The following is a 12,843-nucleotide window of genomic DNA, read 5'->3' as shown; positions in this document are numbered from 1 at the left end:
CGAAACACTCAACTCTCCCCGCCATCATAGCTCTCATTTACATTCGACCCCTTCCTGGAGCTTTATCCGGCTCCGAGTTTTCCCCATTACCGACTCAAGCCCCATGCCTAATAGACATCAAAGCTAGCCAATGGCAGGGCGCAAAGCGTCAACTCTGTGTTCGCCCGCCAACCTCGACCAATGGACACTGAGATGACGGTAGTCCCGCCTTCCGCGTCGGGCGCCCCCTTCTGGCTGCTTGGACTGGACCCGCCCGACCGCCATCTTGGGAGTGGCATATCTTCCTCACTCCCAAAGGCTTTCGAAGGCCTCTAAGGGCCCTTTCCAGAACTAGGGCCTCGGACACGAGCCCCCCAAATGGCCCAGAGTCCGAGGTCTTGAACTGCTGGGTGGAATCCCGGCACCCCGGATGAATTGGGGCAGGGGAGCGGGTAGCAAAAGCTTCCGCCATGTTGGGAGTGGCATCTTCCTCACTCTCCTGCCCCTCCCCCCTCGGTGGCCGTGGCCATGACTTGGAGGGGTCCCCCCATTAACGTAGAGGGGCTGCCCCTCAGACCCCCTCCTCACTCGAGGTGTTCGCAAGCTAGAGAAGAGAGGGCTTAACTATTAATAACATAATTACTCATTAACGGGGGGGGGGGCAGCATCCCTTTCAAGGCCAGGTCACCTGGACAAACGGGGGTGGGGAGGGGGTTGGGGGTGGTGAAGAGGGGGAATTCATGAGTAATGAGGCCCGTGGAGGTGGTGCCCACCAATTTGGTCCAGATGCTGTGGGGGGTGTGCGCAAAAGCTTCAGGTAGACACCCCTGCACGCACAGGAGCTTGCCAGGTTCAGGGAGCCCAAGGGGGGGCAGCAGGGCCCAAGGAGGGTCCAGGCCAACTTGAGATTTCCCCAGCACCTGAAGGCAAATCCTCTGCTAGGGTGCTCCCTCCGGGACCCTTGTGGGGTGTGGGTTTGAGTCTGCCCAGGCCCCTCTGGTCTCATGCCCATTCATGGGGCTGTGTCCTACAGGATCCTGCCAGGGGCCCCACTAGGGACACCACAGAGTGCCTCCCCCTCCCCCACTCCGCTTTTCCCTCCTCCCTACTCAAGGATGCTTTCTCCCTCCTGCCTGCTGTCCTCCACCCCTCTACTTTCATTCCTCTCCTCCCCTTCCCTGGTTGTCCTCCCCTGGCTTCCCTCCCTCCCTCCTCCAGCCACCCCTTTCTCTCCTTCCCCTCCTCCCTTTTTCTCTCCCCTCCCCCTTCTCTCTCCCTCCTCCCTCTTCCTCCTCCTTTCTCTCTCCCCTCCTTTTCCTTCCCTCCTCTCTCCCTCCTCCCTCTCCCTCCTCTCACCTTCCCTTCCCTTTTTCTCTCCCTCCCCCCTTCCCTCTTGCCCTATTTCCCTTTCCCTCCTCCCTCTCTTGGCTTTCCCTCCCCCCTCTTTCCTCCCCTTCCCCCCTCCAGAGGCAGGAACAGTTTTACCGCGTTTTGCCTTTCAGGGGCAGCAGTTAGAGCAAAACAGGGGAGACTAGCATCACGCATGCGCACCCCCTCCCCCGCCTGGCATAACTGGAATCTCGAATGACAGCGCTGGGAGCGGCTGCGCCCGCACTGGTAGAACAGGGGTACTGCCGCTTTAAGCACGCTCGCCCATTGTTCGAGTCCGGACCAATGAGAGAGCGCACGCTCCCCGGGCTCAGCCAATGGCGACACAGCAGGGGAGGCCGCGCCCCGCCCACTACTCTATATTAAAGGGCCTGGCGCCTCGTGAGTCCCCCACTGGCTGCTCGGAAAAGCCATCTTTGCATTGTTCCCGGCCGCTTCTGTGTGCTGGGTATCGCATCTCTTCTTCCCGCTGCAGCCGCTGCTATCTTAAGCTCTTGCCCGCCCAGCCCCTTCTCTGCTGCCCGCCTGCTGCTTCCAGTTCGCACCTCGGCGGCGTGCTTGTGTGTGGGCTGCCCCTCCTCACGCGTAGGATTCTCCTGCCACCTGCGCCCTCGGCTCAACGACCCCTCGAGCATCCCTCGTCGGCTCGTCCGCCTGGCAGCTGCCCCCGCCCCACCATGTCAGACACCGCCGTGGACACCAGCTCCGAGATCTCGACCAAGGTAGGCGCGTGGGCCAGGGTTCCGCCAGCCCTCTTGTGTGAGGGGTTCCCTCGGGCGGGCTGCGTGCCCTTTGTCTGAGTGGTGAGCGAGCTGTGCCATGCCCTGCCAGGCGGCGCGGGCGCCCGGGGCACCATGGGGAGTACGTCCTCCGCCCCCGCGCGGCGCGTCTCCCCAAGACCCCAAGTAGGGTGGGGGTTGGGGGCTGGAGTGGCCCGGGACAACTTTGTCGGAAGTGATAGGGGGCGGGGATGGCCCGTGGGTCTCAGCCCCTGACACTGTCCCGGGCTCCTCCTTTGTTCCGTGGGCGCCCTCCATTTGAGGGGGAGGGCCAGGGCTGCCCTGGGGAAAGATGCTGCTGCGGGGAGAAACTGAGGCCAGCGGGTGGGGAGGGAGTCCGCGGAGAAGAGGTTAGTCTCGCCATGGGGGGCTCTCAGTCCCAGGGGAGGGGTGGGGCGGGAGCTCTAGGCTCCCTTGCTTCCACAATTCCCAGCCAGGGAGCCTCCCCCCCTACCCTGGAGCAGCGGGCGAGATGAAACGGGGCAGCGGGCGGGGAAATGGAAGTGAATGGTGAAGTGCGCGGGTGGGGGTGGCGGGGCTGAGCTCGGTGGCCCCCGCTGGGCACCGGGAGCAAACAAAGCCCCCCCCTCTCACGTCCCGGTTAGGATCTGTTGGTGTGGAGGGCGGCTGACCCGAACCCAGTGGGATCTGAGCTCAACGCGAGCCCGCTCCCTCCCTCGGAATCCAGGCTTTGGGAAGCCTAGCCTCTGCTGCCCGCCAGAGCGCGGAGGCTGGAAACGAGCGGGACCCCCCCCCCCATTGTGGCTAGTGGGCTTCTTCCCCGGGGCGCTGCGGGGGGGCGGGCTTAGCCGTCACCTTGACGTCTCCTTAGCTCGCGGCGCCCCCTCCCTGGGGCGCACTCACTTCCCCGCCTGAAAGTGCGCGCCAGCCGGGAGGCCCAGCGCGGGGACCCCCCCCCCCCAGTGCCGGGGCGGCGATTCTTGCCCGCCGGCCAGCCTGGGCTTTGTTTGGTCGGACCCCGGCCAGCTGGGGCCAGAAGGATGCGGCGGAGCCGCCTGCCAGGAGGACCCGAAGATTGGGGACCCCCGAATCTCCATGGGATGGGGGAGGATGCTGGGGCCTCTAGAGCTTCCTAAGGGGATCCCAGCCGTTGCATGGACTAATGGAGTCGCCTCGGAACTTGAGGGGACTCCCCACAGCCGTGTGGGAGAAGGGGGTCGGCTTGTTGATAGACGCAGGCGACTCTCCAGGGGTTGCCCTAGTCCGCGGCGGGGTGGGGGGCGCTCTGAAAGGAGGACCTTGCTGGGAGTAAGGCGGGGGTCCCGCGGAGGTTCCTTTCCACTCTAATGGCTTTTGGGGGCTTTACAGTTCACGGGAGCTCGGGGCCACGTGCTCTGCGCTGAGCCCCGAGGCCCGCGCGCTAAGCCAGACATCCCGGCTTCATTGGAGCCGGCCCGGCTCCTCCGCGCTTGCGCGGCGGGGCTGTTCTCCCCGCCCCCATCCCTCCCTTCCTGGCCCCTCCCCTCCCCTTCCCCCACCTGGGCTGCCGGGGGCGGGTGGGCGGGGGAACCTGCGCAGGAGGGAGCTGAGCGCGCCCCACGGTGGCGGAGCAGCAGATTGCAGCTCCTGGGAAAGTGCGTGCAGAGCCAGGCTTGGGCCCTTGGGCGCAGGGTGGGCGTGCAGAGCGCAGGCGAGCCAGGGGCCGCTCTTGGGGCTCCTGCCCTCGGAGGGCCTCCAGTAACCCTGGCTGTAGTGGGTCGGGCGTGGAAAGTTACCCGGCCGCCTTCCCCCGCCCCGCTCTCTGCCTGGGGGAGGGGGAGGGAGGGGCAGCAGCTGCAGGGAGGCCGGCCCAGCCCAGGCGGGCCTGCCCTTGGCTTTGGAGGCTGGAACTGTTGCAGCCTGGGCCGCGGGAGGAGCAGGTGCCCCCGGGGGGCGGGGCCGCGTGGAAACGGAGCAGCAGCTGGCTGGACGGGCTGCCCCCCCCCCCCTTCCTTGGGGAACAACCAGCCCCTCCTGGGGGGGAGCTCCCAGGGGCCCGTCTACACCTGCCCGGCCTCCCCCTCCCCGCCCGCCACTCAGCGCGTCCCTCTGTTGCCTTGAAGGACTTGAAAGAGAAGAAGGAAGTGGTGGAGGAGACGGAGAACGGCCGTGATGCCCCCGCTAACGGGAACGCGGTGAGTGCTGGGGCTGGGGGAGGGGGGCGGACGCTGGCACATCTCTTCGGGGGGCAGGAGTGACGCCCCTCCCCCTCTACCCCCAGAACGAGGAGAACGGCGAGCAGGAGGCTGACAACGAGGTAGACGAAGAGGAAGAAGAGGGAGGCGAAGAGGAAGATGAAGAAGAAGAAGGCGATGGTGAGGGGCCTGGGGGGGCTATTGGGGGGGAGTCACCCCGGAGGACAGCCAGCTCCTCTCCCAGACCCTAAAGGAGACCATCCTGGGGTCCCAGAGGAGCAGCTGCCTGGGGCAAGGGGAACTGCAAAGGGCCTTTGGGGGGGCTGCTGGGAAGCCTGAACGTCCTCCCTTTTGCGCCCCCCCCCCCCCCCCCCCAGGCGAGGAAGAAGATGGAGATGAGGACGATGATGCTGAGACAGCTACGGGCAAGCGGGCAGCTGAGGACGATGAGGTAGGTGGGGGCTCTCGAGCACCGCCATGGGTGGGGGGGCGCCCTGGCCGAGGGGGGCCCTCACTGACCCTGCTGTCGGGTCCCTTTGTCCCCCCAGGAGGAGGAATCGGACACCAAGAAGCAGAAAACTGATGAGGATGACTAGATCGCAAAAAAACGAAAAAGAAAAAAAAAGGGAAAAATGTAAATTTAAAAAAAGCAAGAAAAGAAAAGGCCGCAGTGACCTGTCCACCCTCCACTTCCCGTCTCAGAATCTACACGTGGTCACCTTCGAGCAGAGGCCCGGCCCACGGGCGCCGCCACCACCCTCGCAGACGACACGCTCCTGACCGACCGCCCGCCCGCCACCACCCGCCCAGACTTCCACCAGGGGAGGGAGACCAGACCAAATCCTCCAAGGCCCTGCTTTTTTTCTTAAAAGTACTTTAAAGGAAAATTTGTTTGTATTTTTTATTTACATTTTATATTTTTGTACATATCGTTAGGGGGTCAGCCATTTCTCGTGCTCTCGGACGACCAAACAGCCTTGCCGTGTTCTCTGTCCCGCTTCTGGCTTCGCTTGTCGTGTGACCATGTTCCTTACGATCTCGAAGGAGAAACAACCTTGTAAAAAAAGCAAAAACGACGACAAAAACACAATCTGATTCCGAGCATTCCAATAACTTTTTGTGTCTGTACTTAGCTGTACAATAAATAGTTGGTTCGTATGAGATGGTTAAAAGGCCAAAGATAAAAGGTATTTCTTTTTTTTCCTTTTTTTTTCCTTTGTCTATGAAGTTGCTCTTTGGGGGTTTTGGTTTTGTTTTTTTTGTTTTTTTTGGTTTTGTTTTTTGTTTTGTTTAAACATTTTTTTTGGCCTGTTTGATGTATGTGTGAAACCTGTTGTCCAACAATAAACCGGAATTTTATTTTGCTGAGTTGTTCTAACAAGTGTCTCTGGCCTGTTTTTGGGGACCCCGGGAGGAGGGGGAGGAGGGTCGGGTGGGGCCCTGCTTTCTGCCCGGAGCACTTTGAAGGGGGGCTCAGGAGCCGGGAGAGGCCCCAAAAACTAGTGGAAGGACTTCCTTCTGCGGTGGGGCAGTCCTGGGGGTCAGTATGGACTCAGTTCCAGCCTCCCTCCATCTGAAGGGGGAGCCAAGGGGGTCCATTCAGAGCTGGGTCCCCCAGATCCCAGAGCTGAGCAAAAGTGTCTCCTGATGCTAACTTGTGAGGAGGGCTCAGGCACTCCTGGCACCCCAAAGCCAGAAGAACCCCACTCTGGCCTCCAATGTGGGGGCCCCCCCTTAGAATTGGTTCGTTGGGTGCTGAGGCAGAAGAGAGGTGAGAACTGGGGACACCCCAGGTTCCACAGCCAGAAAGAGGGAGGCCAGGTTGGAACCCAGAGCTCAGGTACCCCTTTCTAGCCACAGGTGACCACAAGTTGGTATTTTTAACTTCTTTGGGGGAGGCCCACAGCGCCCCTGAGGACAGGAAGGCTGACCCTGCTCTCTGCTGCCCCCCCCAGCCAGGCTGGCTCTGGAGGCCCCTCCTGCCCCCCGCCTGTGCCCCCAGGAGCCGGGGCATCTTCCTAGGGTCAGCCTGATCTTGGAAGCGCTCTGTGGGGTTCCCCCAGTGAGGAGGCTTGGGTGGCCCCGGCTCTGCCACGAGCCAGCAGGGTGACTGGCCAAGTCCTGGCACCCGTTTGCCCCTGTCAAATGGGAGTGTCCCTGGCACATCCTGGGTGTAGTAGTAGGTGCCATCCTGGGGAGGAAGATCTAAGTTCGAATCCCATCTCTGGCCCTTCACATGTGGAACCCTGGACAGGCCACCCCCTTGGGAGGGCCTCAGTTTCCTCCTGGGTCCCTGAGGTCCAGCACCCGCCGCTGCTGCCCTCTTGTGGGCACCTCTGGCAGCTGGAGTCACCCAGCCAGGAAGGGCTGCAGACTCGCCTAAGGTCGGGGCACCCCGACGAGGAAAGGATCGAGGCCAGATCTGACTCCAGACTCTGGAGCTCTACTCGCTGAGCCACAGGAGTGTCTGAGGCTGAACTTGAACCCAGATCTCCAGTTCTAGCCACAGTGCCCCCCTCCATAAGCCCCTGTGTGGCCCTGGGCAGCTCCATCCTCCCCTCTCCCCATTTTACAGGGGAGAAATGCCCCAAAGGGCAGGCACTTGCCCCATCCATGTAGGGAGTTTGGGTCCGAGGCAGGACTGGACCCCTCGAGTTCTGCTCCTGCCACTGTCCCCCAGCATCAAGGTCCAGCACCCCGGAGGAGAGTCCTGGGTTTGAATCCCTGCTCTGGCGCTCTTGCCTCCTGAGCACAGCCTCAGTTTCCTCCTCAGTAAAATGGCCTTTCTACAAAGGCCAGCTCTCATCTGGGAACTTGAGCAAGAAAAAACCTCTAAGGCACCCCCTCCAATCAGCCTCTGCTTGGATTCCTCCGGACACAGGGAGCTCCCTACCTTTCCCCTTGTTCTGCCCTTGACATCAGACCTACAAGGGCCTTTCCGGGCAGCGCTTCCTTCCGGGCCGGTCCCTTTTCAGGGCGAGAATCGTGCCAACCCTCTGCCAGCCAGTGCGTCCCACCCAGGCTCTCCGGGCAGGGCCAGCTCATCCTGTGACTCCTGGATTGGAACTCAGTGCCCCTCCACCCATGGCCTAGCCCAGGGGACCGCGGAGGGGGCGGCAGGTCCGGCCAAGGCTCTCCCAGCTTAGAGGGGGGATCCGGGGAGCCCCAGGTCTCCACTCCCTTTTCTGGGTTCTTTCATGTCAGAGCGGTGGCCCGAGGCAGGGGCCAGCGTGGCTTTTCTGGGATGTTGCAACCTTGGAGCAGTTCCACATCCCCAAATGAGACCGAGGTGGGGGCTGAACCCAAGCTCTAGAGCTGGCCTCCACCAGTGACTCACCTTCAGGAGCCTCAGTTTCCCCATCTGCAAAATGGGGACGCCCTGACCCGCTTTGCTGCTCTTGCTCTGACAGGTTCTCATGAGGGTCTGAGCTGGCTTTGTGGAGAAGATGGGAAGCTGAGCAACATGGTGGGGGAAGATGCAGGAGCTCTCCAGGATGAGGGTCTCTGGGCCTCAGTTTCCCCTCCAGACATTGGATTGATTGGATGACGCCGGAGGCCGCTTCCTGCTCCAAATCTGATGCCCTGTGATGCTGGCCGTCAGCCCATGGCGTGGACCCTCTCCTCCTTCCGGACCCTCATCCCCTGGGCCCCAGATGGACCATTGGCCAGGCTTCCCTGGCTCTGTCCGCCCAAGGCTGGCTGCAAGCTCCTGCCGCTGACCCTTCAGAGGGATGAGAGGGAGGTCCTGGAGCTGCTGGATTTGGGGCTGGGACTTCTCTGCCCGGGCAGCCCCTGAACATCTGATGTGAGCTCAGGCCTTTCCCAGTTATGAATCTCCATCCATCCATCCATCCATCCATCCATCCATCCATCCATCCATCCTTCCATCCATCCATCCATCCATCCATCCATCCATCCATCCTTCCATCCATCCATCCATCCATTCTTCCATCCATCCATCCATCCACTCATTCACTCATTCACTCATTCATTCATTCATTCACTCATTCACTCATTCATTCATTCATTCACTCATTCACTCACTCATTCATCCATTGATGGAATCTCAGTGTTGTCAGGGACCTCAAAGGCACCAACTCCAGCTGGCCTGGGGTCGCCATGCCTGAGCTTCTGGCTGCACCCCAGGCTGGGCGCTCCCCTTGTCCGTGTTTCCGGGGGCTCCTACTCATTGCCATCCCTCTCCCCACCAGCTGCCATGCTCTCTTGGGCTTGTCCATCCCCAGCTCCTGTCTCCCCTGCCCCGCCTCCAGGCCTTCCAGCCTTCTCTGGACAGGTCCAGGTCCTTCCTGTCCTGGCCTCTCCCTAGGGGCACTTCCAGGAGAGGACGCTCCATCCAATGCCACAAGTTGGCACCCTCTGAGAGATCAAGCCACTTGCCAGGGGTCCTATAGCCAGGATGGGGCAGGGGCAGGCCAGATTTTCAGCTGAAAGGGAACTTGGCAGCCATCCATCAAACCTCCATTTTACATCAATGTCCATCAACTAGTAAGAATCTGAGGCAAGATTTGAACTCAGATCTTCCTGGCTCTAAGGCCAACTCTAAACCCTTTGTCATGTTAGCTGCCTCTTGTCACCATTCTCCAGACTCAATCTAAACAGAACAGAGAACAGGGGACCATCATCTTCCTTGTTTGGCCATCAGATCCAAGATGGCAGTTATTCCCTCACTCATTAGAGACCCTGTTATGTACTTGGTTGGAGGACCAGAGATTTGGAGACAGATGGGACCTCAGAGGCTACTGAGTCCAACCCCTTCATTTTTCAGATGGGCCTCAGTTTTCTCATCTGTAAAATAGGAGATTGGACTCAATGGCCTCTGAGTTCTCTTTCTAGGGCTGGAGTTATGAGCCCATGAAGACAAAGGATGGGCACCAACAGAGAAATGGAACACTCCTATCAGAGGTAGCCCAAGGCAGCCCATTGATTGAGAGGAAACTTTCTTCTGTGGCCTTCCTTGGTTCTATCCTCTCCCAGCTTCCTGCCATCCCTATGTGGGGGAGCAGTCATGGCTCCCAGAGTTCTCTCCCTCTCTGAGATCTGGGCCATTTCCATCCAGGTGTTGAGCTTTCGGTTCAGCCTGGCCTTCTCTGGAGATCCTGGGCCAACTGAACCAGTTTGGTCCCTTGTCTTCTGCGTCCAACACTCGAGATCCAAATGGGAAAGACCAACCTCTTCCTGTCTTCAGGGAGGTTGCCATCTTCTCTGGGCACAGTGTCAGGAAGGAGGAGGCTGGGGAGGAGAGAACAAGACAAAGTGCTTAGAAACATTCAGGAAAGGAGAGATGGAGATGAGGGAATCAGGCCTCCTGGAGAAGGGGGCAGCTGGGCCAGGCCTGAAAGGAAAGGACGGGAGGAAGGAGTGAATTCCAGGCATGAAGGCAGACTGCACCAATGCATGGAGGTGAGAGATGAGTTTGGGGACCCTCTTCTCCCCGATGTCCAGCTTCCTGCTAGATGTCACCACTGGGACATCCTCAACTTGTTGACTTTCCTCCAAGACCTGGTTCTCCATTTCTGCTCCTGGTTTTCAGCTCTCCTACCTGAGGTTGCCCTCCCTCCTCCTCTTGGAGTCCACTGTCTGCCACTCAACTCTTCTTGATTTGCTGCCCAGCTTGGACCTCAAGCCCCTCTCTCTGGACCTGTTGGGAGGATGGCATTATAGCAAGAACCCTAGACTTGGGGTCTTTGGACTCAGGCTTGACTTCATCCCCTATTAGCTGTGTGATCTTGGGCAAGTAACTTCCCTCTCTGAGTCTCCATCTGTAAAATGAGGGGGTTGGGCCAGGTGTCTGCGAAGGTCCCATGCAACTCTATCTTCTGGGCTTCTTGGGGGCTGGGACATGCCTTTGGGACACATTTTAGGGTCCCCAATTGTTACTGGGAAGCCGTAAATCTGGAAGATGGCTGAGGGGCCGCTTTCTTTTAGAAATGACCTTCGAAAATGTTCCTGGTGTCGTTGGTTCTTAAATTGCTTTCATTTTCATTTGCCCCTCCTGGCAAGAGTTAGAAAGAAAGAGGGGGAGGGAGGAGGCAGAGAGGCCCAGTCTGGCCATCCACGGATGCCCTGGTCCTCTCCCTGCCTTGGGACCTTGGGAGGGAGAGAAGAACGCCTTCTCTTTCTTCATTTCTTGTTTCTTTTTAAGCCTTCACCTTCCATCTTGGATCAATCATGAATGAGAGCTGGCTGGTCCCTGAATGTCTGAAACTTGGGCACCATGGAGCCATTGAGTGTTCCACAGGGACGTGAGCAGCCCCGGGCTTTCGGAAGCTTGGAGAGAGCACAGAGACTATGGAAGAGGGTGAGGCTGGGAGTCAGACACTGAAGATGGGAAACCAGTTAGGAAAATATGGCAATGGACACCATGAGAGCTCCTGAGGATCTGGCCCAGAGGGATGGCCAGGCCATCAGAAACATGGCGCCATGCCCTAAAGGTCATGATGAAGCACCAGCAGGACCCGAGGCTGGATTTAACGTCTATGAGGAGGGAGGGAGGGGAACGGGAACGGGTCCAAGAAGGGAATGTGGACGGGGGAGGGAGGAGATGGGTGCAGACAGGGCTGGAGTCAGTCTTCAGGGGACCTGGAGGGAGGGTGCCAATAGGAGGGAATCAGAGACTCTAGGGAAGAGATTTCTGGTTCGCCTTTGACGTGGTCCATCTAGGCAGCCCACATCCTACCGCATCTAGGGTCTCCTTGACATGTGGAGTCTCTGCCAGTGCACAGGACGACTCATTTATTCTTAGTCTTATCAGAGGGTCCGCTGAATGTGCCAAGATGGGGGACGCGGGGTTCTTCTCGCTCTCTCGATGCCGTGGGGCCAGAGCACGAGGACTCTCCATCCATCCGGCATCTCTCACTCTTTCCCCATGAGCAGCTCATCTTCCCTCCTGGCCATCACTTTGCTGACATCTTTTAGCCGGGCCATTGGGCTCCTCTGTGGACCTGCTACATTGCCTCAGTGGCATCCACAGCCATCCCCAAAGTGTGGCTTGACCATCCACACGGGGAAAACCAAGTGGACGCAGATCCCCTGTGAGTCAGTCTATGGCATCCGCTTGGATGGACAACCCGGACGTTGTACTGTCTGAGGATGAAGGCTGCAGGTGACCGAGGGTGGCTCAGAACCGCAGGAGAGATGGAGGGCACTGTGTGGTGCTGTGAGCAGGTGGTCTTGCCCAAGGCAAGAAATCCTTCAGGGAAGCTGCATGGAGGATGGGGCCAGGAAGAAGCAGGAGCCCGGCCAGGGGCTGCTGTCTTCATGGTTGGCAAGAGCACACACCTGTGTCTGGGAGGCCATCCGGTCCAGCCCCCTGGTTTGACGGAGGAGGCAAAACCATGTGTTTACAGAGGCTTTGCCAACATAAAGCACTAGATGGTTTTTAGTTACTGTGACTGCGTCTCTATTAATAAGGTTCACACAGCACTTTCAATCCAACCCAACAAACATTTATTAAGGCAGCTACAGGAATGGGGTGTTGGGTAGGGAGTCAGGAAGACCCAAGTTCAAATCCTACCTCATTCAGAGACTAGCTGCATGACCCTGAGCAAGTCTCTAACCTCCCAGCCTCAGTTTCCCCATTGGTAATGGGGATACATCATAGTGCCTACTTCACAGAGGTGTTGAAGGATGAAATGAGAGCAGTGCAAACCTGAAAACACCATTTAAGCGCTCGCGAATATTACTGTGTGATGAATGCTTCCTGGCACCAGAGAAGCAAACACAGGACAGTCCTGGAAGCCTTCAACAATTCACTTTCCCCACAGTGACTCCATTGGGGATGGAGCCGTAGAACTCTAAGGTCTCTAGCATCCTCAGCGGCTCTAGAGCTGCAGAATCCCAATGCTAGAAGGACTGGGAGGTCGAAGGCATCCCTTCTTCAGCATCCCCAAGTTGTCTGAAGACCTGCATTGATGGATGCCTCATTACCACATGAGCTAACACGGGGAGCACTGAGGGGGAGGTTTTTCCTCTCTCCAGTCTAGTCTTGGCAGCTCTGGCCCATCCTTCCTGGTCCTGAGCCCTGAAGAGGCCAAAAGGAACAAAGCTGATCTCCCTTCCAAGGGCAAATGCTTGAGAATAGCTCCCAGGTGATCTTCTAAAGCTCCCACCTGAACTGAGAGTCTGGTATGGCCACCACCACCATGCAGACTCCCAGTGATCTGTGCTCTTCTTAAAATGGCTCCAAGAGCTGCCCCTGGAGGCCAGAAAACCTGAGTTCAAATCCAGCTCAGGACACATACAAAGTGGGTGACCCTGGACAAGTCTCTTCACCTCCCTCTGCCTCAGCTTTAACTATAACATGGGGACAAACCGCCCTGCTTCTCTGGGCTTCTGGGACCTGTCAGGAGGTGGAATGCTGCAGCATTGGCAAAGCACTTTGCAAACCTGTAAAGTACTACATAAATGTTCCTTATTCTTCTTTTTATTAAGTTCTGGATCTTTCTTGGGGAGCCCTTCCCTACCCTGGCCTCTTCTCACAAACAAGTGCAATCACGTCATTTGCAATGCAAACCCAATTCATGCCCTTGAAGGACAGACAC

The 12,843-nt window shown here is 58.6% G+C and overlaps 1 protein-coding gene across 1 annotated transcript; it reads left to right on the top strand.

The window, feature by feature from the left end:
* The first annotated feature begins 1,143 nt into the window (after positions 1 to 1,143).
* PTMA (prothymosin alpha) lies at positions 1,144 to 5,650 on the top strand. The gene is made up of 5 exons (XM_056819946.1): positions 1,144 to 2,090; positions 4,211 to 4,282; positions 4,369 to 4,462; positions 4,660 to 4,733; positions 4,831 to 5,650. Exons 1-5 carry the CDS (start codon positions 1,686 to 1,688, stop codon positions 4,876 to 4,878), a joined length of 693 nt encoding a protein of 230 aa, XP_056675924.1. The 5' UTR covers positions 1,144 to 1,685; the 3' UTR covers positions 4,879 to 5,650.
* Positions 5,651 to 12,843: the final 7,193 nt, after the last annotated feature.

Source organism: Monodelphis domestica, chromosome 2 (assembly GCF_027887165.1).
Source record: "Monodelphis domestica isolate mMonDom1 chromosome 2, mMonDom1.pri, whole genome shotgun sequence".
Classification (NCBI taxonomy): domain Eukaryota; kingdom Metazoa; phylum Chordata; class Mammalia; order Didelphimorphia; family Didelphidae; genus Monodelphis; species Monodelphis domestica.
This window is presented reverse-complemented; position numbering and strand designations above follow the sequence as displayed.

What these genes read in the sequence shown, in the direction of transcription:
- PTMA (XM_056819946.1), top strand. Translation starts at nt 1,686, where the DNA reads ATGGCGACACAGCAGGGGAGGCCGCGCCCCGCCCACTACTCTATATTA. An exon ending in CCCCCGCTAACGGGAACGCG is followed by an intron (nt 4,283 to 4,368) that starts GTGAGTGCTGGG and finishes CTCTACCCCCAG; the next exon opens with AACGAGGAGAACGGCGAGCA. An exon ending in TGAAGAAGAAGAAGGCGATG is followed by an intron (nt 4,463 to 4,659) that starts GTGAGGGGCCTG and finishes CCCCCCCCCCAG; the next exon opens with GCGAGGAAGAAGATGGAGAT.